The sequence below is a fragment of the Notechis scutatus genome, chromosome Z (genome assembly GCF_049901735.1).
Source record: "Notechis scutatus isolate UNSWTSFEM ecotype Mainland chromosome Z, rNotScu1.2, whole genome shotgun sequence".
In the NCBI taxonomy this organism is placed as follows: Eukaryota; Metazoa; Chordata; class Lepidosauria; order Squamata; family Elapidae; genus Notechis; species Notechis scutatus.
Window position 1 is genome coordinate 25,700,931 of NC_142025.1, and position 21,819 is coordinate 25,722,749.

Below are 21,819 nucleotides of genomic sequence, written 5' to 3' on the forward strand. Positions count from 1 at the left end.
ACTGACTTTTTCCATTGGAACCGGGCTCAGGTTTTCCCACAAATTTATTGAGGACAATATGCTTCAGGATAAGCTTGCAAAAAACATTAACCTTTCAATTTTTGCAGGGAAACATGCTTAATAATGGGTTATGAATAGGTACTCTGCATATTTAAATAACATATTCAAGACCTGGGAGCCCAACAGGACCAATGTGCTTTATCTAAGAATGTTTTTCTGAACAGTACAGCCCCTTTTTAAAACCAGTAAGACCACTACATATGCTTTCAAATTCCAAAGAATGCTAATGTCAATGCTTTCCTCACAGCAATATTTATTTGTTTTATTTGTGTTTATCAAATTTTATACTACCCATTTCACCTAAGTGACTGAGTTAGGATGCTGGGTTGATGATCAGCAATCCTATGTTTGAGACCCTATTGCTGCTGCACGATGGGGTGAGCTTCCATCATTCACTCCAACTCCTGCTGACCTATTAATTTGAAGTAACTAATCACAACTAGATAGATAGGTATCACTTCAGTGGGCATACTAACAGGAATAGGAAAGGAACTGCCAACAAGGCATCCCCTGGGTAACGATAATGTCACCAGCTAATCCTTTCAGTCTGGAAGTGCTTTGGTGCTTTCAACACAAATACAAGCAAGCCCAGTGCATAGATATACACTAGATGTCATCAGCATACTGATGCTACCGTATCCTGTGGAGTCAGGGTGATCTCACCCAGAAGTTTCATGTAGATGTTAAAAAGGAGCAAAGGAGCTAAACGACGAGCTTCCAGCAGAGTAAATGAAATTAAGAATAAAAATATTTTAAAAATATTTTAGTGAGAAATAATTTGCAAAAAAATTAAAAAGAGTATTTAAGGAATGATAGTCATATGGAACAGTGGAACTTGAATGTTATAAATGTTATACTCCAAGCACAAAAAAAGATGAAAAGGAAATATATTATGTGAAAATGTTGAAAAATAACATAGTTGAAGAAAAAATGTAAAATGGAGAAGTATTGAAGTATGAATATGCTTTGCTTATGGAGCAATTGTGTGACCTCATTAAAATTATACAAAAATTACATCCAGGCCTGATGGTTGGAAGGAAGCTGTTAATATTACCTTATACCAACATTCCTCAACCTTTCTAGCTTGGCAGCCTGGCCTAGCCCAGTGAGGGGGGGATGGGGGCGTATAAGTGACAGGTACATAACTCCATTTGTGTGAGCAGTGGGAGCTTGCACTCATATGAGAAGTTCCACTTGTTCAAATAGCGCTTCACTCATGTGTGAAGCACCATGTATGCAAGTGGAACTTCACGTGCAAGCACAAGCCAAGCACTCTCCAGTCATATGAGTGGAGCTTCATGCATGCATGCTTGCCCATCTTTCCAGCTGCCTGGTTTCGAACAGGCTGCGGCCCACTACTGCAAACCCGGAGATTGAGCCTTATATAATAGGAAAAATAGCAAGAAGGGATACAAAAATTATGCAGCAATTAGTTTATTAATGTTGCTCTGGAGATATTTTGCAGAATTTGGAAAAGGATACAAGAGTTAACAATGAGAAAAATCTGAAAATTATACATGAATAAAAAAATAGACTAAGTAGAATAGTAGATGAATTTGTATTATTTTGGTAAATTCTTTACTAAAGGCAGGAAATGGATTGATAATTTTTAAGACATTGAAATGCTGATAAAACCTATGTGTAAAATATGTGTTGCGATGAGACATGTGTCAAGTTCAAAGTGTGTTTATGCTGTTGCAACCATTATCATTGTCAGCTTGCCAATGAACCAGGGGGGAGTGAAGGGTGAAGGGTGAGACGGAAAACATCAAGAAGTCAAGCTGTGAGAACCAAGGACCCTTATGCATGTGCTTGCTTGCCAAACCCAGATACTTTTTCTCATAACAATACAATGACATTCCATTGGACATGATCTGCACTAACAGGGGAAAGGAGAACTCTATACTTTAATTATGTGGGTTTGCGTGGGAATTAGCTAGAGCTGGTTTTACCCTAATCAGTGCTGAAATTATGTACTCAATAAAGTTTTGCATTCAGAGATTGGATAGTCTCGTCCATGCTTGCTTTGGTTGGGTTCATCAGTCAGAACTTTGACATTAAACCATCTTTAATAATTTCTATATGCAATTCATCCCCTCCTCCTTTGCAAAAACTGATCATAGAATTGTTGAAGATGTGGGGAGGAGGGGAGAAATCCAGTCAGCTGCTAAACTGGACAATGGAATGTCAAGTGGCATTCAAAAAACTTAAGAAACTATTCACGGCAGAGGCAGTCCTAAAGCATCCCAACTTCGAGGAACCATTTGTGATCAATTGCAGATGCCAGCAATATGGCAGTGGGGGCAGTTCTCCTCCCAAAGAACGAAGAGGGGAAGTTATGACCAAGCGCCTGGATCATCTCGTCCATGCTTGCTTTGGTTGGATTCGCCAGTCATAATGTTGATAAAATGAATATTTGTGAATAAATGAATGTAAAATGTCTGCAACAGTCTGTTTTAATACATGGAATTAAGAACTGGGTCAGAAGAATCTAAAAATAATCTGTATTCATTTTATATTATTATTTTAATTTATATTATTATAATTTATTTATTTAATTAAATGCATTAAATTTATACATTGCCCAATTCCACATGACTGTGGCCCACAATATAAAAGTGAAGATAAAATCATAAAATAAATATATAAAGGGAAAAGAATAAAAAGAAAAGGAAGAATGAGAAACACTGGTTGAATGAAATTAAAAAGAAATCTTCAAAAAGAAAGTTAGAAGGTTTTTTTTTAATCACATAACATAAAAGTCACATAAATAATTATAGAAGCTTTTTTTCAATTTCTAAAGAATGGTTGTTGGCTTAGGAGCCACATAATTTCTCTAGAACCAATAATCAATATATGGCTGCAGGACAACAATTGAATCTCCATATATACCAAATAACAGGTATTCAGGGTGAAAATTCTGTCAAGAAGTGAATCTCAAACTGCTTCTCTTCTTCAGGAGACCGAAAGACACTGGTAGGATTCTTTTTTTTTTTTTACTACCGGTTCTGTCGGCATAGCTTAGTAGGCATGGCAAGGGAAGGATCCTGTAAAATCTCCAGGCAGAGGTGGTATTTGCCAGTTCTCCAAACTACTCAAAATTTCCGCTACCGGTTCTCCATAACTGGTTAGAACCTGCTGAATACCACCTCTGCTGCGAGAATACTTTTGCTTCTGCATTCAACTAATTTCAGTTTTAGTATTATTATGTGAATGGTTAAGCAAACCAACTTGAACATATGGTTATTTCAATAAAGCAGAGGTGAAACACATGGCACTGAATTACAACTTAATGAAAATGAAACAGGAATATCTTTCTACCATGTTCCTGGAGGAACCTAAAGTCTGTTCATATTTAAAATAATTTGGTGTTTATTATATCTGAATGTGGTCATTATGTTGTCTATAGGTACGCCACTTAAAAGCTAAAAACAAAGTAAAGTTTTCCTCATTATTTATATATATTTGTTTATTTTACAGCATAAAATATATTTCCCCATTATATAAATGTATATGCAATTGTTTGGCCTTAATTGGATTGTGGATTAAGCTCTAACTGTCTCCAGGATTGAACAGGGCCACCAAAACCAGCTATATATATTTGTCCCTGAGGAAAAACTACAGAAAAGGAATAAAAATACTAAAAAAAAAAGATATTAAGTATAATTAAAATTATACTGTGCAATGCTGAACAACATGTACAGAAAAATAATATAAAGGCAATGGGCAATGATTTATTGGTGGAACTTCAAACTTGTATCAGAAATAACTATACCACAAGCTTTTAGAAAACAGTAAAGACTGAATGCTTTTATAGAGCATGACACAACTAGGTTATACAAGTGCAGTATTTTTATATCAGTTGAAATAAATAATATAGAGCTTACTTTTAGATAATGGTATATATTCAACAATTCTTTGCTCCATAGCTGAAAAGAAAAAGAAAAAGAATTAAAATAGATGAATAATTTCTTGGCAATCTCTCAAGGTAAACAAATTAAAAATGAATGTTTCTATTTCCTCCCTTCTATTAGTATTATTTTTTATTTTTATTTTTTATTTGATTTGATTTGTCAATCGCTTACAAGATAATAGGTATAAGTATACACATGATTAAGAATACAGGTAATAGGTACAAATAAATGGGTACAATAGGACAGGGACAGGAGGCACGATGGTGTACTTATGCACACCCCTTAAAGACCTCTTAGGAATGGGGTGAAGTCAATAGTGGATAGTTTGAGGTTAAAGGAGTGGGGGTTTGAGGATGTAACAACAGAGTCAGGTAGTGCATTCCAGGCATTGACCACTCTCTGTTGCTGAAGTCGTACTTTCTCCAATCAAGTTTGGAGCAGTTAACATTGAGCTTGTATCTGTTGTGTGCTCTTGTATTGTTGCAGTTGAAGCTGAAGTAGTCATTGACTGGTAGGACATTGTAGCAGATAATTTTGTGTACTACGCTTAAGTCCAACCGTAGGCGGCGTAGTTCAAGATTGTCCAAGCTCAAAATTTCAAGTCTGGTGGTATAGGGTATTCTGCTGCGAGCAGAGGAGTGTAGTACTCTTCTTGTGAAATACTTCTGGACTCACTCACTGTATTAATGTCCAATATACAGTGTGGATTCCAGACAGATGAGCTGTATTGGAGTATTGGTCTAGCAAAGGTTTTGAATGCCCTAGTTAGCAATTCAATATTTCCAGAGGAGAAGCTTCGTAAGATTAGATTTACAACTCTTAATGCCTTTTTGGCAATGCTGTTACTGTTACCTACAGTTGCACTTAGATCATTAGATATGAGTACTCCGAGGTCCTTGACAGAGTGAGGGTCATCAACGAGGTCATATCCACCTAGCTTGTATTTGGTGAACTGATTTTTGTTTTTACTAATGTGTAGGACAGAGCATTTGTTGGTCGAGATTTGGAGTTGCCAAATGTTTGACCATTCAGACACATAATCAAGGTCACTTTGAAGAACAGTAGCATTGTTGGTGGTGTTGAATAGTTTTACATCATCCATTGCTAATAAGGTGATCGCAAAGGTCATTTATATAGAGTATAAAGAGTGTGGGTCCTAAAATGCTGCCTTGAGGGACACCACTGTTGACTGGAGCAGGGATTGATATAGCACTCCCTACTTTTACTATTTGTTGCCTGTTTGACAGGAATGCAGTAATCCACTTATGAAGGGATCCGGAAAAGCCATAAGAGTTTAGTTTTAACAGTAGTTTGTCATGTACCACTGAATCAAAGGCTTTGCAGAAGTCTATGTAAATTGTGTCTATTGTTTTACCCTGGTCAAGTAGAGTAGTCCATATATTTTTGCAGTGTAGGAGTTGTAGGTTGCAGAACAATTTTTTCCTGAAACCAAATTGCTTTTGGGAGAGTAGGTTGTTTGACTCTACGTGGAGGGTGATGAATTGGTTAATGATTGATTCCATGACTTTGCACATGACACAACACAGTGAGATTGGTCTGTAGTTTTCATCCAGGTTGGGGTCACCTTTTTTGAAGATAGGAGAAGATACTATCTAAGAACCATAGGTTCGGTAAGGAGCTGGTTTTGAATGATATATCATATATAATGCTTAGGGGTTCTGCTATGGCACAGGAGACCTTTTTTAAGAAGTATGCACATAATCCATTGGGGCCAATAGATAGGGATGGTTTTAGGTTTCGTAGTGCCTTTTCTACATTATCTTCTGTAAAGTCAATATGTAGTAGATCATTGCAGTTAGTTGTGGTACGACTAGGAAATGTGGGGCATGAGCCATTGCTGTTTACAAAGACTGAACTAAAGAATATGTTGAAGAGGTTGGCCTTAAGAGCTTTGTCGCTGCAGTCTTTCCCATTTGGTCCCTTTAGAGGTGGGATGGTTCTTGAGTCTTTAAGTTTGGAGTTTACAAATTGTAGAAGGCACGGGTAGATTTTGTCCATAGGAGGTTTTCCTCCTGCTTGCAGTAATAATGTGTGCATTCTGCCTTCATCTGTCAGCATAAGGTGTTGTATTGGTTTTTAAAGTTTGTATGTAACTAGTTTTGTTTTTACGCCATAAGGATTTTTTTTGATTGAAGGTTCATTACTGTTATGGGTAATTTGGTTTTTTTTTAGGGGTTACTAGTGGTACATATAGTTTAATGACTCTTTCAAGTTCAAGTAAGAATGCATTATAATGGTCTTCTGTAGTATTGCAGTTAGAGAACAGAAAGTGCCAATCAAGAGATGATAGGTCGGCATGTATGAGATCATAGTTAGCTTTTTTGAAATTGTATTTCCAAAAACTTCTAATGCACATATACACACTTCAGAGCAAAAATTTGCCTATTAAACACTAGATATGATCAAGTTCATCTGTAATATGTAACAGAAAAATAAAAATAAATAAAACAAAACATCAGAGATAGAAATGATCATATAAACATTTATCTCTCTGTGTGTGTAAGTGTCATCACTTGAGACTTTCAAGAAGAGATTGGACTGCCATTTGTCAGAAACGGTGTAGGGTCTCCCGCTCAGGCAGAGGGTTGGATTAGATCAGGGGTCATCAACCTTTTGGACCTCAGGGACCACCAAACTCATAATTTTAAATCCCATGGACCCCTAACCAGTTCTGTGGGTGTGGCCTAATTTGTGGGTGTGGCTTGGTCATGTGACTGGCTGGGCATGGCTTGTATGTAAATACTATAAATATTGAATTTATAAAAATTGAATTTTTTATAAAAAATAAATAACAACTTTTGCCCAAAATCAGGCAAAGCAGGCAGGCAGATTGAGTTGCTCACAGAATCACAGATTCATTCAGAGATCTATCTATCTGCCATCAGCTAGCTCAATCTGTCACATAAAATTTGCTTGCAAGCAAACTCATAAAATTAACTCACAACACACCATGTATGTAAATATTGAATTTTTTATTTAAAAAAAAGAGCAAACTTTACCCAAAAATCAGGCAAAGCGTGAAGCACAGAGCTGAAGACACAAGCCTGAAGATGATGAATGAGACTTCATCGAAACGTTGCCTAGATACTTTGAATCTTCGCTGGAGAGAAAACCCAATAACCAAAGATCCATATATATATATATATATATATATATATATATATATATATATATATATATATATATATATATATATATATATATATATATATATATATATATATATATCTTTGGTTATTCGGTTTTTCCCATAAGATTCAAAGTATCTAGGCAACGCCGTTCGAGCAGTCCCACTTGCCATCTTCAGGCTGGTGCTTTCGGCTTAGTGCCAGTGCAAGCAGTGTGTGACCGGAGCTGCCATCTCTCTCTATATACAAGTGGTGGGGGATGGTGTGCTGGGCTGGTTGGCTGTGCTGCAGCCTCTTGATTGGTTGATGGAGTTGATGTTGGTATAATGGGCTGTGTAATGGCCTTTTGTTGTAGAGATATCCTGGATCTTGTGCTGTCATCTCCTGGGTCGTTAGCCTCTTGTGTTTTAACGGCTTGGGTAATGGGTTGTGTGATGGGCTTGTGAGTTCTTTTGTTGTGGTATCCTGGGTCTTGCGTTGTAATCTCCTGGGTCGTTTGTGTTTTGATCTCTTTTCCATTAGCCTCCTGTGTAGTAACAGCTTGGGTAATGGGTTGTGTGATGACCTTGTGAGATTTATTGCTGTGGTATCCTTGGTCTTGTGCTGTGATATCCTGGGTCATTTGCTGTGTTGTGACTTCTTGAGTTCTTGAGGTGTAATTTCTTGAGTTTTCTGATGTGATGTCCTGAGCGGGTGGCTGTGATGTAGCATTTTGGGTTTTTAATATGGCTTTGAGTTTGGGGTCTGGGTCTGTGTTCGTTTGGCTTGAGTTCGTGGTCGTGCCACATCTTCATGGTGGGGTCAGTTCGCTTCATGTATGGTTCAGAGGAGTTTGAAGTGGGTAGTGATGCAGCTGCAGTGCGGCTTCTGGTCTGTGGTCGTGTCTCATCTTCTGTGTGGGTGTGAGTCTGATTTTTACGTGGAAGTGTGGTGGTGGCATCTTGTGTGGCCCTCATGGGTGTGGGTCTGGTGTCATTTATCATGTTGGGTACTCGTCTGTTCATGAGGGCGGGTTTCCAAATGGCTGGTAAGCGGGAGGTGTCATCTCTTTTATTCATGCTGTGTGGGCGTTTTTCTATCTCTATGGCTTCTCTGATTATTCTGCTGCTGTGGTGTTCAGTTTTGGCGATAGTTCTGGTATTTTTAAAGTCAATCTCATGTCCTGTGGCTTTGAGGTGTTGGACCAGGGAAGAGGTTGGTTCTTCTTTTTGATTGAGTTCTTATGTTCTTCAACGCGTGCACTTATTCTTCTGTTAGTTTGTCCAATGTATGTGGTGAGGCAGGCAGTGCAGGGGATTTCATATACTCCTTGGTTTTCTAACTCGATTTTGTCTTTAGGGTTTCTTAGGATGGTGGATATTTTTCTGTTTGTGCAGAATGCTGTTTTAATGTTGTGTTTTTGGAGGATCTTGCTGATTTTGTCTGTAGTGCCTTTTATATATGGGAGGAGGGCTTTGCCGTTCTCTTGTTCTCTGTCTTGGATTTTGGTTGGGGTTTCTTTTTGGATTAGGTGGGTGATCTTCTTTCTTTGAAATCCATTGGCTGTTAGTACGTTGGTGAGAGTGTTTAGTTCGGTTTTAGGTGTTGTTCATCAGCTAAGCATTTTGTTCTGGAGATGAGTGTCTCAGCTACGGAATTGATCTGTGCTGGGTGGTGGTGTGAGAGTGCGTGTAGATAGCGGTTTGTATGTGTTTTCTTTTGGTAGATGGTGTGTCCTAGGGAGCCATTGGGTTTTTGTATACCAAGACATCTAGGAAGGGAAGTTGATTGTTAGCTTCTGTTTCCATGGTGAATTGTATTTTGGGGTGTAGGCTGTTGAGGTGTATGAGGAAGTTGTTCAGTTTTTCTTTCCCGTGTGGCCAGATTATGAAGGTGTCATCTATGTATCTGAGCCAGAGTTTGGGTTTGTGATCATATTTTTCTAGAGCTTGTGTTTCAAAGTGTTCCATGTAGAGGTTTGCGATGACAGGTGAGAGGGGTGATCCCATGGGTGCTCCTTCTATTTGTTTGTATTTTTGTCCATTGTAGGTGAAGTATGTATTGGATAGACAGTGGTTGGTCAGATCTAGGATGTGCTTGGGGGGTTGTATTTGTTTTGGATGGCTGTCAAGGCTTCTTTTATTGGCACTTGGGTGAAGAGGGATATGACATCGAAGCTAACTAGTAGGTCGCTGGGTTGTAAGTTTTGTTTCTTTATGATCTCGATGAACTGGAATGAGTTTCTTACATGTGAGTTGATGGATTCTGCATAGGGCTGTAGTTGTTTGGCGAGAAATTTGGCTAGGTTTTGTAGAGGTGAGCCTATGGAGCTGACTATTGGTCTAAGTGGAGTTCCTTCTTTGTGTATCTTGGGAGACCATAAAGCTTAGGGCATCTGGATGATTTCTCTCTGGGTATGATTCTTTGCTGGATTTCTTCACTGATGGGGAGGCTTTTATTTTGGATCTGGTGGTTTTTTCTAGGTAGGTGGTGGGGTCTGTCTTTAGGGGTTTGTATGTGGGGTCTAGGAGTAGGTTGGTTAACTTGGTTTGGTAGTCAGATGTGTTCATAACCACTGTCGCGTTGCCCTTGTCTGCTGGTAGGATTATTATGCTGGTGTCTTCTTTCAGGTTACGTAGTGCAGTTTGTTCTTCTTTGGATAAGTTGCTTTTGGGTGGTTTGCTAGTGCAGAGGATGTTGGTGATTTCGAGTCTGATTCTATTAGCCTCATCAGGGTTGGTTTTGGTCAGGCTGGTTTCAACTCCGCATATGATGGTTTCTGTGGGGATGTGTTTGGGAGCAACAGCAAAGTTGAATCCTTTTGAAAGGACCTTGGTTTCGGCTTCGGTGAGGATCTTGTCTGAGATGTTGTGCACTGTTTGTTTCATGTGTGGCTGTGAGGGGGGGGAGTTGGTTTCTGGCATTGTTGTAGTTTTCTGAGTTTGTTGGTGTGTGTGTCTGTTTTTAGGGTGGTCTGTGTTTCAGCTCTCCAGACAGCGAGTTGTTTGGATTTGTCCCAAAGTAAGGGGTGAATCTTGTTGCAGAATAATCAGAGAAGCCATAGAGATAGAAAAACGCCCACACAGCATGAATAAAAGAGATGACACCTCCCGCTTACCAGCCATTTGGAAACCCGCCCTCATGAACAGACGAGTACCCAACATGATAAATGACACCAGACCCACACCCATGAGGGCCACACAAGATGCCACCACCACACTTCCACGTAAAAATCAGACTCACACCCACACAGAAGATGAGACACGACCACAGACCAGAAGCCGCACTGCAGCTGCATCACTACCCACTTCAAACTCCTCTGAACCATACATGAAGCGAACTGACCCCCACCATGAAGATGTGGCACGACCACGAACTCGAAGCCAAACGAACACAGACCCAGACCCCAAACTCAAAGCCATATTAAAAACCCAAAATGCTACATCACAGCCACCCGCTCAGGACATCACATCAGAAAACTCAAGAAATTACACCTCAAGAACTCAAGAAGTCACAACACAGCAAATGACCCAGGATATCACAGCACAAGACCAAGGATACCACAGCAATAAATCTCACAAGGTCATCACACAACCCATTACCCAAGCTGTTACTACACAGGAGGCTAATGGAAAAGAGATCAAAACACAAACGACCCAGGAGATTACAACGCAAGACCCAGGATACCACAACAAAAGAACTCACAAGCCCATCACACAACCCATTACCCAAGCCGTTAAAACACAAGAGGCTAACGACCCAGGAGATGACAGCACAAGATCCAGGATATCTCTACAACAAAAGGCCATTACACAGCCCATTATACCAACATCAACTCCATCAACCAATCAAGAGGCTGCAGCACAGCCAACCAGCCCAGCACACCATCCCCCACCACTTGTATATAGAGAGAGATGGCAGCTCCGGTCACACACTGCTTGCACTGGCACTAAGCCGAAAGCACCAGCCTGAAGATGGCGAGTGGGACCTCGCCGAAACGTTGCCTAGATACTTTGAATCTTACGCGGGAGAAAACCCGAATAACCAAAGATCCACATACAAATACCCGCGAGAACCTCAGAAAACAAATATATATATCAAATATATAACCTCAGAAAACAAATATATATATCCAGAGGAGCACCACTACAAAACCTAGCCAAATACCTAGCAAAGCAGCTACAGCCCCATGCTGAAACAGCAGCTTCACATGTACAAAACTCATACCACTTCTTAGAAATGATCAAAGATCTACACGTGAGCAAGAAGATCTGCTTGTAAGTTTTGACGTGGTTTCCCTATTCACTCAAGTCCCGATAAAAGAGACCCTTGAAATCATCAAAAATAAATACCAACCAACCAAACACCTCATGGAACTAACAGAACACTGCTTAACCAACACATATTTCATATACAAAGGACAAAGATACAAACAAATAGAAGGAGCCCCCATGGGATCACCACTGTCACCTGTCATTGCTAACCTGTTCATGGAAGAATTCGAATCCAGAGCCCTGGCCAATGCCATCCTCAAACCCAAACTATGGTTAAGATACATCGATGACACATTCGTGATTTGGCCCCATGGACAAGAAAAACCTAAACAATTTCCTAACACACCTAAACAGCGCACACCCCAAAATCAAGTTCACCATGGAAACAGAAACAAACTACCATTCCTAGATGTACTAATCTACAAAAAAACAGATGGCACACTAGGACACACCATATACCAGAAGAAAACACACACCAACCGCTACCTCAACGCCCAATCCCACCACCACCCAGCACAGATAAACTCCGTGGCTAAAACACTAATTACCAGAACCAAACGCCTGGCAGACAAGACACACATTAAGGCTGAACTATGCACTCTGACTAAAGTACTGACAGCCAACGGCTTCCACAAAAGCAAAATCACCAGCTTGATCCACAAAAACACACTGAAACATAATAGAGACCCAGAAGATGAACAGACCTATGGAACAGCTGTCCTGCCCTACATAAGAGGTACTACAGACAAAATTAGTAAGGTACTACACAGACATCACATCAGGACTGCCTTCAAAACAGACAGAAAAATAGCAGCCATCCTTAGCAACCCCAAAGATAAAATTGACCTGGAAAACCAAGGCATATACGAAGTCCCCTGTGCATCATGCCCGGCCACATACATTGGACAGACCAATAGAAGAATAAGTACCCACCTGGATGAACACAAAAATGCAGTCAAAAAGCTGGAACACACTTCCTCACTAGTCCAACACATGGAAGCTACAGGTCATAGCATCAACTTCAATGGCACCAAAACCCTGGCCACTATGGAAAACCCTAGCCACAGAATCATCAGAGAAGCCATAGAGATTGAAAAAGACCAGAAAGCATGAACAGAAGAGATGATTCCACCAGGCTGTCAATCATTTGGAAGCCTGCACTCACAAACAAAAAAATCTCCACACCACAAGCCAGGCAAACACCTGGGCACAAACAGATCCCCCTGATACCTCCAGCTCAAACACACCCCAACCAGGCACCCAGATGAAACCCAGCTTCCTAACTAATGATAGCCGTCCATTTACCCGAAGCCAAGCTGCACTAAAGGCCTCCATTAAAGTAACACAATGTTGCCAGCCAATCAAGATACAAAAGAGCCAAAAAACAGACAGAAGATATCAGAGACACCCATCAAGCAGAACACAGCAAACTCCGAGACCAATAAACACAGACCAAGACTCCCAACCAATCAGGATGAAGAAAAAACCATTCTGGCACAGCAATAGGCTGCCCCAAATTTAAATCTGAAACCACTGTAAAGTCTGACCCACAGACGGACACAATACAGAAGCCTGATGATGGCAGATGAGATTCTGCTGAAACGTTGCTACAACTTTAAAGAACTACAATGACGTGGAAAATACCCGAACCAAGCCGAACACCATACATGTAAGTACCGCGAAAACTTAAGAAAACATATATATATATATATATATATATATATATATATATATATATATATATATATATATATATATATATATATGTGTGTGTGTGTGTGTGTGTGTGTGTGTGTGTGTGTGTGTGTGTGTGTGTGTGTGTGTGTGTGTGTTTTCTTAAGTTTTATATGTTTTCTTAAGTTTTCGCGGGTACTTACATGTGTGGTATTCAGCTTTGTTCGGGTATTTTTCCATGTCATTATAGTTGTGCTTGTAGTTGTAGCAACGTTTCGGCAGAATCTCATCTGCCATTATCAGGCTTCTGTATTATGTTCATCTGTGAGTCAGGCTTTCACAGCTGTTTCAGTTTTAAATTTGGGGCTAGCCTACTGCTGTGCCAGAATAGTTTTTTCTTCATCCTGATTGGTTGGGAGTCTTGGTCTGTGTTTACTGGTCTTGGAATTTGCTGTGTTCTGCTTGATTGGTGTTTCTAATATCTTCTGTCTGTTTTGTGGGTTACTTAGGATGGCTGCTATTTTTCTGCCTGTTTTGAAGGCAGTCTTGATGTGATACCTGTGTAGTATCTTACTGATTTTGTTTGTAGTACCTCTTATGTAGGACAGGACAGCTGTTCCATAGGTCTGTTCATCTTCCTGGTCTCCATTATGTCTCAGTGTGTTTTTGTGGATCAAGCTGGTGATTTTGCTTTTGTGGAAGCCGTTAGCTGTCAGTACTTTAGTCAGGGTGCTTAGTTCAGTCTTTATATGTGTCTTGTCTGCCAGGCGTTTGGTTCTGGTGATTAGTGTTTTGGCCACGGAGTTTATCTGTGCTGAGTGGTGGTGGGATTGGGCGTTGAGGTAGCGGTTGGTGTGTGTTTTCTTCTGGTATATTGTGTGTCCTAGTGTGCCATCTGGTTTTTTGTAGATTAGTACATCTAGGAATGGTAGTTGTTTGTTTGTTTCTGTTTCCATGGTGAACTTGATTTTGGGGTGTGTGCTGTTTAGATGTTTTAGGAAATTGTTTAGGTTTTCTTTTCCATGGGGCCAAATCAAAAATGTGTCATCGACGTATCTTAACCATAGTTTGGGTTTGTGGGTGGCATTAGCTAGGGCTCTGGATTCGAATTCTTCCATGAACAGGTTTGCAATGACGAGTGACAGTGGTGATCCCATAGGGGCTCCTTCAATTTGCTTGTATCTTTATCCTTTGTATATGAAATATGTGTTGGTTAAGCAGTGTTCTGCTCATTCCATGAGGTGTTTAGCTGGTTGGTATAGCAGCCATCCTAAGAAACCCCAAAGATAAAATTGACCTGGAAAACCAAGGCATATATGAAGTCCCCTGTGCATCATGCCCTGCCACATACATTGGACAGACCAATAGAAGAATAAGTACCCGCCTGGATGAACACAAAAATGCAGTAAAAAAGCTGGAACACACTTCCTCACTAGTCCAACACATGAAAGCAACAGGTCATAGCATCAACTTCAATGGCACCAAAACCCTAGCCACTATCGAAAACCCCAGCTACAGAATTTTCAGAGAAGCCATAGAGATTGAAAAAAGACCTGAAAGAATGAATAGAAGAGATGATTCCACCAGACTGTCAATTATTTGGAAGCCTGCACTCACAAACAAAAAAATCTCCACACCACAAGCCAGGCAAACACCTGGGCACAAACAGATCCCCCCTGATACCTCCAGCTCAAACACACCCCGACCAGGCACCCAGATGAAACCTAGCTTCCTAACAAATGATAGCAGTCCATTTACTCGGAGCCAAGCTGCACTAAAAGCCTCCAATACAGGAACACAATGTTGCCAGCCAATCAAGACAAAAAAAGCCACAAAACAGACAGAAGATATTAGAAACACCAATCAAGCAGAACACAACAAATTCCAAGACCAATAAACACAGACCAAGACTCCCAACCAATCAGGATGAAGAAAAACCATTGTGGCACAGCAGTAGGCTAGCCCCAAATTTAAAACTGAAACAGCTGTGAAAGCCTGACTCACAGATGAACACAATACAGAAGCCTGATGATGGCAGATGAGATTCTGCCGAAACGTTGCTACAACTTTAAAAGCACAACTACAATGACGTGGGAAAATACCTGAACAAAGCTGAATACCATACACACACACACACACACACACACACACCAACGTTTTTATGATTTCTCAACTGCATAACATATATACAGTCCTGACTGCATCCCTTTAAGGATGCAAATGTACATTACAGGAGCTACATTTAATTCTAGTGATGAGTTCACATAGTTATCATTCAAACTTAGGCATGCATGGATTTAGAAGACTAAAAACTCTGCTATCTATTTCTAGGAAGTTTTACTTTGGAATGTCCTCCAATTTCAGACACTCGTATTTTAAGCTATATAGGCTAAAAACGAACTTCAAAATCATGGTGATGAAGATAATTTGTTTCAATATATTAAAATCAACTAGAATTTAGGGTTTGTACACAATGGTAAGTGAAAATAAGAGCAAACATTTCTCATTTGAAACTCAAGGCTATCTTGGGGAAGGAAAGAGAAGGCTCGTGCTTATGTGAAATATATTCACATAAGCTATGGTATAACACTATAATGACTAGTAACATTTAGATGATCTTAAGATCTTGAAAAAGCTAAGTAGGGTCAGACCTGCTGAAGAGTTATTTGGAAAAATAAGACCTGACCAAATTGTAAGGGCAAAAGGTATTTGAATTGACAATGCAAGCCCCAGAAGTTGACCTTGACTTTTATAGTTCACCATAACATTACATGTCTGAATGTAATCAGTAGGGTCATATCCTACTTAAGAATTTCACTAATTACCCATACTTAGAAACCACTTGAATCCTGGAATAGAGAATACTTGCTGTATGTTTGATTTTCTTTGAAGTAATATTATTTCTACTCTACTTTCTGATCTTTAACCAAAGGTTAGTAGTTCTTATAATAACTGTACCTCAACTTTTTTTCCTTATCTTTGTTTCCTGTGCAAAAGCAACAGAAAAACAAATTATTTTGAAATGCCTTTAAGCAAAATCTTGTCTTATAATCAATGATTGCTAATTACCTCTCTTACATCAAAGGCTCTGGGATACTTTCATTCCATTCCTTCCTGCTTTTTTTAATATTCTGACATTTTGGTAACTTGATAAAACTAGGATTTTTTTTCCCCCATTGCAGTTTTCATAGGAATTGGAAATTATTTTCATAGGAATTGGAAATTAGTTACACCATATCCATTCTCTTGTCTGCAGTGACATGAAGCCCAAAGAAAACTTGCTTTCTAATTTTTCAAATTGTCTGCTGAATGTGGGCCAAACTCAAAACAAAGAAAGTGTTATGACATGGCAACTAAGAGCAGGCTATTTCATTTACTATATTTTAGAACCTATTTTTTGTGATTCTGGGCCTCGCATCTATTTTTGACTAACTTGAATTCAATACATCTTGATTGAGTAAGGGGTGGAAGACATGTCACCTCTGGTAGCAAACTAACTTTGGCCACTTCTGGCTGAGTTACATGTGATAGGAGAGATTTTCTCTAAAACGAACAAAAGGAAGAGCACAGAAATATTAAAAATGCATTTTTAATGTCAGAATAGAGCAAATGAGTAAGTATAGATTATGCTGCTGCAGGCATTCCCTGTCCAATATGAAGTTCACACATTACAGGCATAGCTTGACTGGGAGAAAAACAGAAAGCTATAGGAAAGGAAGCAGGAGAACTGATTCTTCATTTGCATACCTTCTTCTTATTTTATTTTAAGCCCACAACCCTTCTTTTAAAATAACTGGAGCACGGAGAATTCAAGGATTTTCTGTAAGAATGTTCAGCTTGGCCCTACGAAAACTTCAAACCAAAAGCCTTCAAATGTCAGGGAGCACTTTGGGAAGTGAGGGTGGAAAATGGATAGAAAAATGATGATGGTAGTGATGATGATGTAGCCAAAATCTCCATTACAAGGCAAGAATAACTAAACAAAAAAAGCTTTGTGGAAGATGGGGGTGATCAAAGAAGTTAAAGATTAATATTCTACACCGAACAAAAGGATGTTCTTTTGTGGTCCTGTGCTTATTCCTTTGAATATAAACATTGTTCTGAGAACTATTTTTTCTTTATACAATCTTTAAAGGATAATAAATTAGACCTTGGACAACCATACAAGCTGCTACTAGATGTGAATGTGAATGTGTCTGTAGAAAAGGCTGACTTTCAATCAAAGTCCATTGAAAGAATAGTTGGGTTTTCTAAAGAAGCATGTTGTGCCTATTAACAAACTTACAAAAGGGACTATTTTCTTGATTTATGTTTGGTTTCTATAGTGATCTTGCCATATAGACAGACAGATGAAGCCTTCATTTAACAGTCCCTTACGATTTTCCTCACTCTATTCAGAAGGCATACAACTACAGTAGATAAAGTATATTATACAAGTATATTGTAATTATTATATATCCTAAATTAGCTTTAAACACTCTCCAAAACTAGCTATGAATAAGTAGAATTAATTCAGGCTCTTGCACTTTGAACCATTTTCACACATATTCAAGAAATAGTTTTGGATTTCTGCCTTGGTCAACAATTGTTTTGTTACCTTCTTCCTTCTCTCAAAAATTTCACCTGGGCTTAGAACCAGAGTTGAAACAGATTTTGTTTGGATGAATGGCCTTAAGGAAATCCCAAAACTGAAGCAAAATTTTAAAAACCATCCAGAAAGAAGGTAATGGCAAAGCATATGTCTCTTATTGCCAACAAAAACCTCATGGAATCATCCATGTAGTCATCAGGAATTGAACTGATTTAAATAACAAAACAGCATGAAAACAATGCCTTGCCTCAAAGACTACAGCCGATTTCCCAGCAAAGGCCAACTGATAACCTGAAGCTATGTAGAAAGCCTAGACAGACAGTTACAAAAAATATGTAATAGCAGGAATGCCAATCTACAACAGTAGATTATATTAAAGTACCAACTAGCCTTTACCTCTGGAGAACTGCAGATTGAGAATCTCCAATTATCATGTTGTGGCAACTGATTGACACAGCAGCAATTATATTCAATTCAATATCTGATATACAACATTATTTCTGTACTTTAAAAAAAGACCTAATAAGGGTTAGCTAGCTAGGCATGAATATGATTACTGATATTTACTATAATTTTCCCTTAACTTTTCCTGTAACAAGTTACAACTGCAGTATTAAAAATGCCTAAAGGGTACCACCATAGGATCCATAGATCTTAAAGTATACAGATAGAATCCTGTATGTATAATCCTTCAAAAGAAAGAACCCTACAAGCATGTTTGAAAATATTTCCCTTTTAATTTCAAGATCTATAAGATATGGCAGTGCCATTTTCCCAAAAGGAGAGAACAGAGGTGAGTTAATCTATGGCAATGGCTGGTTATATATTACCAGTCCCAGATTAGGACAAAACATTTGTACAATATGCAAAATTGGATAAAATACATTGTTAGGCTTCCTCAAAATGAATTCATGAAAGAAAAAGGTAGATAATTAATTTTGATTATTGTGCTCCAAAATCAGTTTAAGTTATTTTATGTCCACTCTGTGTCTAGCTGCTATGTATGGAATACTATAATGTAATATTATCAAGGTTGTCTTTCTGATTAAGCTCATGTTTCGATTACAATTTTATCTTCTTTCTCAAGTGACCTCTGACGTTGTAGTGACTATTATTGAAACAATACTTGTGAAGAACTAAAATGGACAAATCAATATTGGAATTTGGTTTTATTCTATGCATTACCACAAATCCTCCAACATCAAAGCTCAAATAGGAATTGGCTACATTGATTTTTATTATATTCTAATCTACTATGCTGCTGCTGTTTGTGAACAGCTACCGTATATATCAAGTCACTTTTCATTTTTTAAAATTAGAAACTGCTGCTTGTTTGAAATTTAATAAACTTTGTAAGGATAGACATCCTGTGGTCTTATATTGTTAGTTGAACTACAATTGCTAGCTCACTGTAACAGGTGCTGTAAGTTATAGTTCAGTATTTGACTTCTGTTTCCTGGAAGTAAATCAATTATGTATTCTTCTAGTGCAGGGGTCCCCAAACTTGGCGATTTTAAGACTTGTGGACTTCAACTCCCAGAAATTGCTGACTGAAGAATTCTGGGAGTTGAAGTCCACAAGTCTTAAAGTTGCCAAGTTTGGAGCCTCTGTTCTAGTGACTTTATACTTGTCTGCCATTTTGATATCTAGTCTAGATTTCAAAACTGGAGCCCATAACACAAAGCAAAATATTCCTTTGCTTACCTGATTTTAATTGAGAAAGTTTTGGTTGACTGGGTCAAACAGCAAAAGCAACAAATAAGGTATCCTGGAATTTAAACTATTAAAAAAAAAATAACACTGTTCCCAAAGAAGATTTCTAAGCAGCGAAGGAGAGAGAAAAGGGAAAGGATTTGGGTTTTTTTTCCTCCTCTTCCTATACTGACAGCTAAGAGACTTAAGCAAGGAATTGAGGGGGGGAAATCCACTTTGACATTAATAGGCATTTAATGCTGAAAATAAAAAGTCAAAGGGATAATAAAGATTTATGGATAATTAAAAGTTTTTGAAAACAGGAAAGGAGAGAAAAAGAATAAAAGGGCAGGATCAGGAAGGGAGACCCCAGCCTAGTTGAAAATTACAGATCAATCTCCTTATGCTGCGTCACCTGTAAAGTCATGGAATCAATTATTAACCAATCAATTATCCTCCACTTAGAGACAAACAACCTACTCTCCAATAAAAAATTTGGTTTCAGGAAAAAACTATCCTGTAATCTGCAACTCTTACACTGCAAAAACATATGGACTACACAACTCGATCAGGGCAAAGCAATAGACACAATCTACATAGACTTTTGTAAAGCCTTTCTTTCAGTGATACACGACAAACTACTCCAAAAACTAAAATCTTATGGTATCTCTGGACACCTGCATAACTGGATAGAAGCATTCCTGTCAAGCAGACAACAAATGGTCAAAATTGGGAGCATCCTATCAAATTCTGTACCTGTCAACAACAGTGGTGTGCCCCAAGGCAGTGTTCTAGGACCAACTCTTCTCATACTCTACATAAATGACCTCTGTGATCATATCAAGAGCAACTGCATTCTCTTCGCTGATGATGTAAAGCTATTCAACACCACAGACAATTTTGCTACCCTTCAAAAAGACCTTGACTATGTATCAGAACGGTCAAAAAAATGGCAACTTCAAATCTCAACAAAGAAATGCTCTGTCTTACATATTGGCAAAAAAAATCAGAAAATAAAATACTGGCTGAATAGTCACGACCTTGTTGATGATCCAGACTCTGTCAAGGATCTTGGAGTACTCATCTCAAATGACCTAATTGCTAGAGCCCACTGTAACTACATAGCCAAAAAGGCGTTAAGAGTTGTTAACCTAATCTTACGTAGCTTTTTCTCTGGTAATATTACACTAATAACTAGAGCATACAAAATATTTGCTAGACCAATACTCAAATACAGCTCATCAGTCTGGAATCCACATTACGTATCTGATATTAACACAGTTGAGAAAGTCCAGAAATATTTCACAAGAAGAGTTCTACATTCCTCTACTCGTTGCAGAATACCTTATGCCACCAGACTCGAAATTCTAGACCTAGAAAACCTAGAACTACGCCGCCTTGGTCCGATCTAAGTATAGCATATAAAATCACACATTGCAATGTCCTACCTGTCAATGAATACCTGTCAGCTTCAACCATAACAACACTAGAGCAAACAATAGATACAAACTCAAGGTTAACTGCACCAAACTTGATTGCAGGAAATATGACTTCAGCAACAGAGTGGTCAATGTCTGGAATACTCTACCTGACTCTGTGCTTTTTTCCCCAAACCCCAAAAACTTTAACTTAGACTGTCTATTATAAACTTCACCCCTTTCCTAAGAGGTCTGTAGGGGGCATGCATAAGCGCACCAACGTGCCTACTGTCCCTGTCCTATTGTTTCTTTTATATTTATTTTTTATTTTTCTTATATGTATCCATGTATTCATAACTATGTTTTTACTTATACCTATTATCTTGTAAGCAATTGACAAATAAAAATAAAATAAAAATAAAAAAATAATATTAATATGAATATGAAGGGATGTGGTGGCTCAGTGGCTAAGATGCTGAGCTTGTCAATCAGAATGTTTGGCAGCTTGGTGGTTCGAATCCCTAGCACCGCGTAACGGAGTGAGTTCCCATTACTTGTCCCAGCTTCTGCCAACCTAGCAATTCGAAAGCATGTAAAAATGCAAGTAGAAAAATAGGGATCACTTTGGTGGGAAGGTAACAGCATTCCATGCACCTTTGATGTTTAGTCATGCCAGCCACATGACCACAGAGATGTTTTCGGACAACGCTGGCTCTTCGGTGTAATGGAAAGGAACACTGCTCCCTAGAGCCAGAAACGATTAGCATGTAGGAGAACCTTTATCTTTAATATGAATTCAGGGAACTGTGTCTTACACAATAAAGTCACTAAATGTATCCTAGTGAATATATAAACTAGATAACTAGCAGTTTACAAGGAGGTCCTCACTGAGAATCTCACTTAATGATGGCAGTGGGAATGGCTGGGATTACAATGGCTAAGTGATGCAATCATGTGACATCACACTTTATAATCACATTGCTTAGTAATGGAAATTATCATTGTTAATTGAGGACTACCTGTAGTTTGCAAATAATTTCTTTTCTTTTTAATTTTTATTCTTTAAAA

The 21,819-nt window shown here is 38.7% G+C and overlaps 1 protein-coding gene across 2 annotated transcripts in view; it reads right to left on the reverse strand.

Annotated features, from left to right (window-relative positions):
* The window catches only part of RARB (retinoic acid receptor beta), a 335,866-nt gene that overhangs the window by 225,956 nt on the left and 88,091 nt on the right, over positions 1-21,819 (reverse strand). For both annotated transcript variants that reach the window (XM_087945174.1, XM_087945172.1), the window contains exon 2: positions 3,948-3,989. In XM_087945174.1, the coding sequence (XP_087801300.1) occupies positions 3,948-3,989 (42 nt within the window). The remainder of the gene's footprint in view (positions 1-3,947; positions 3,990-21,819) is intronic.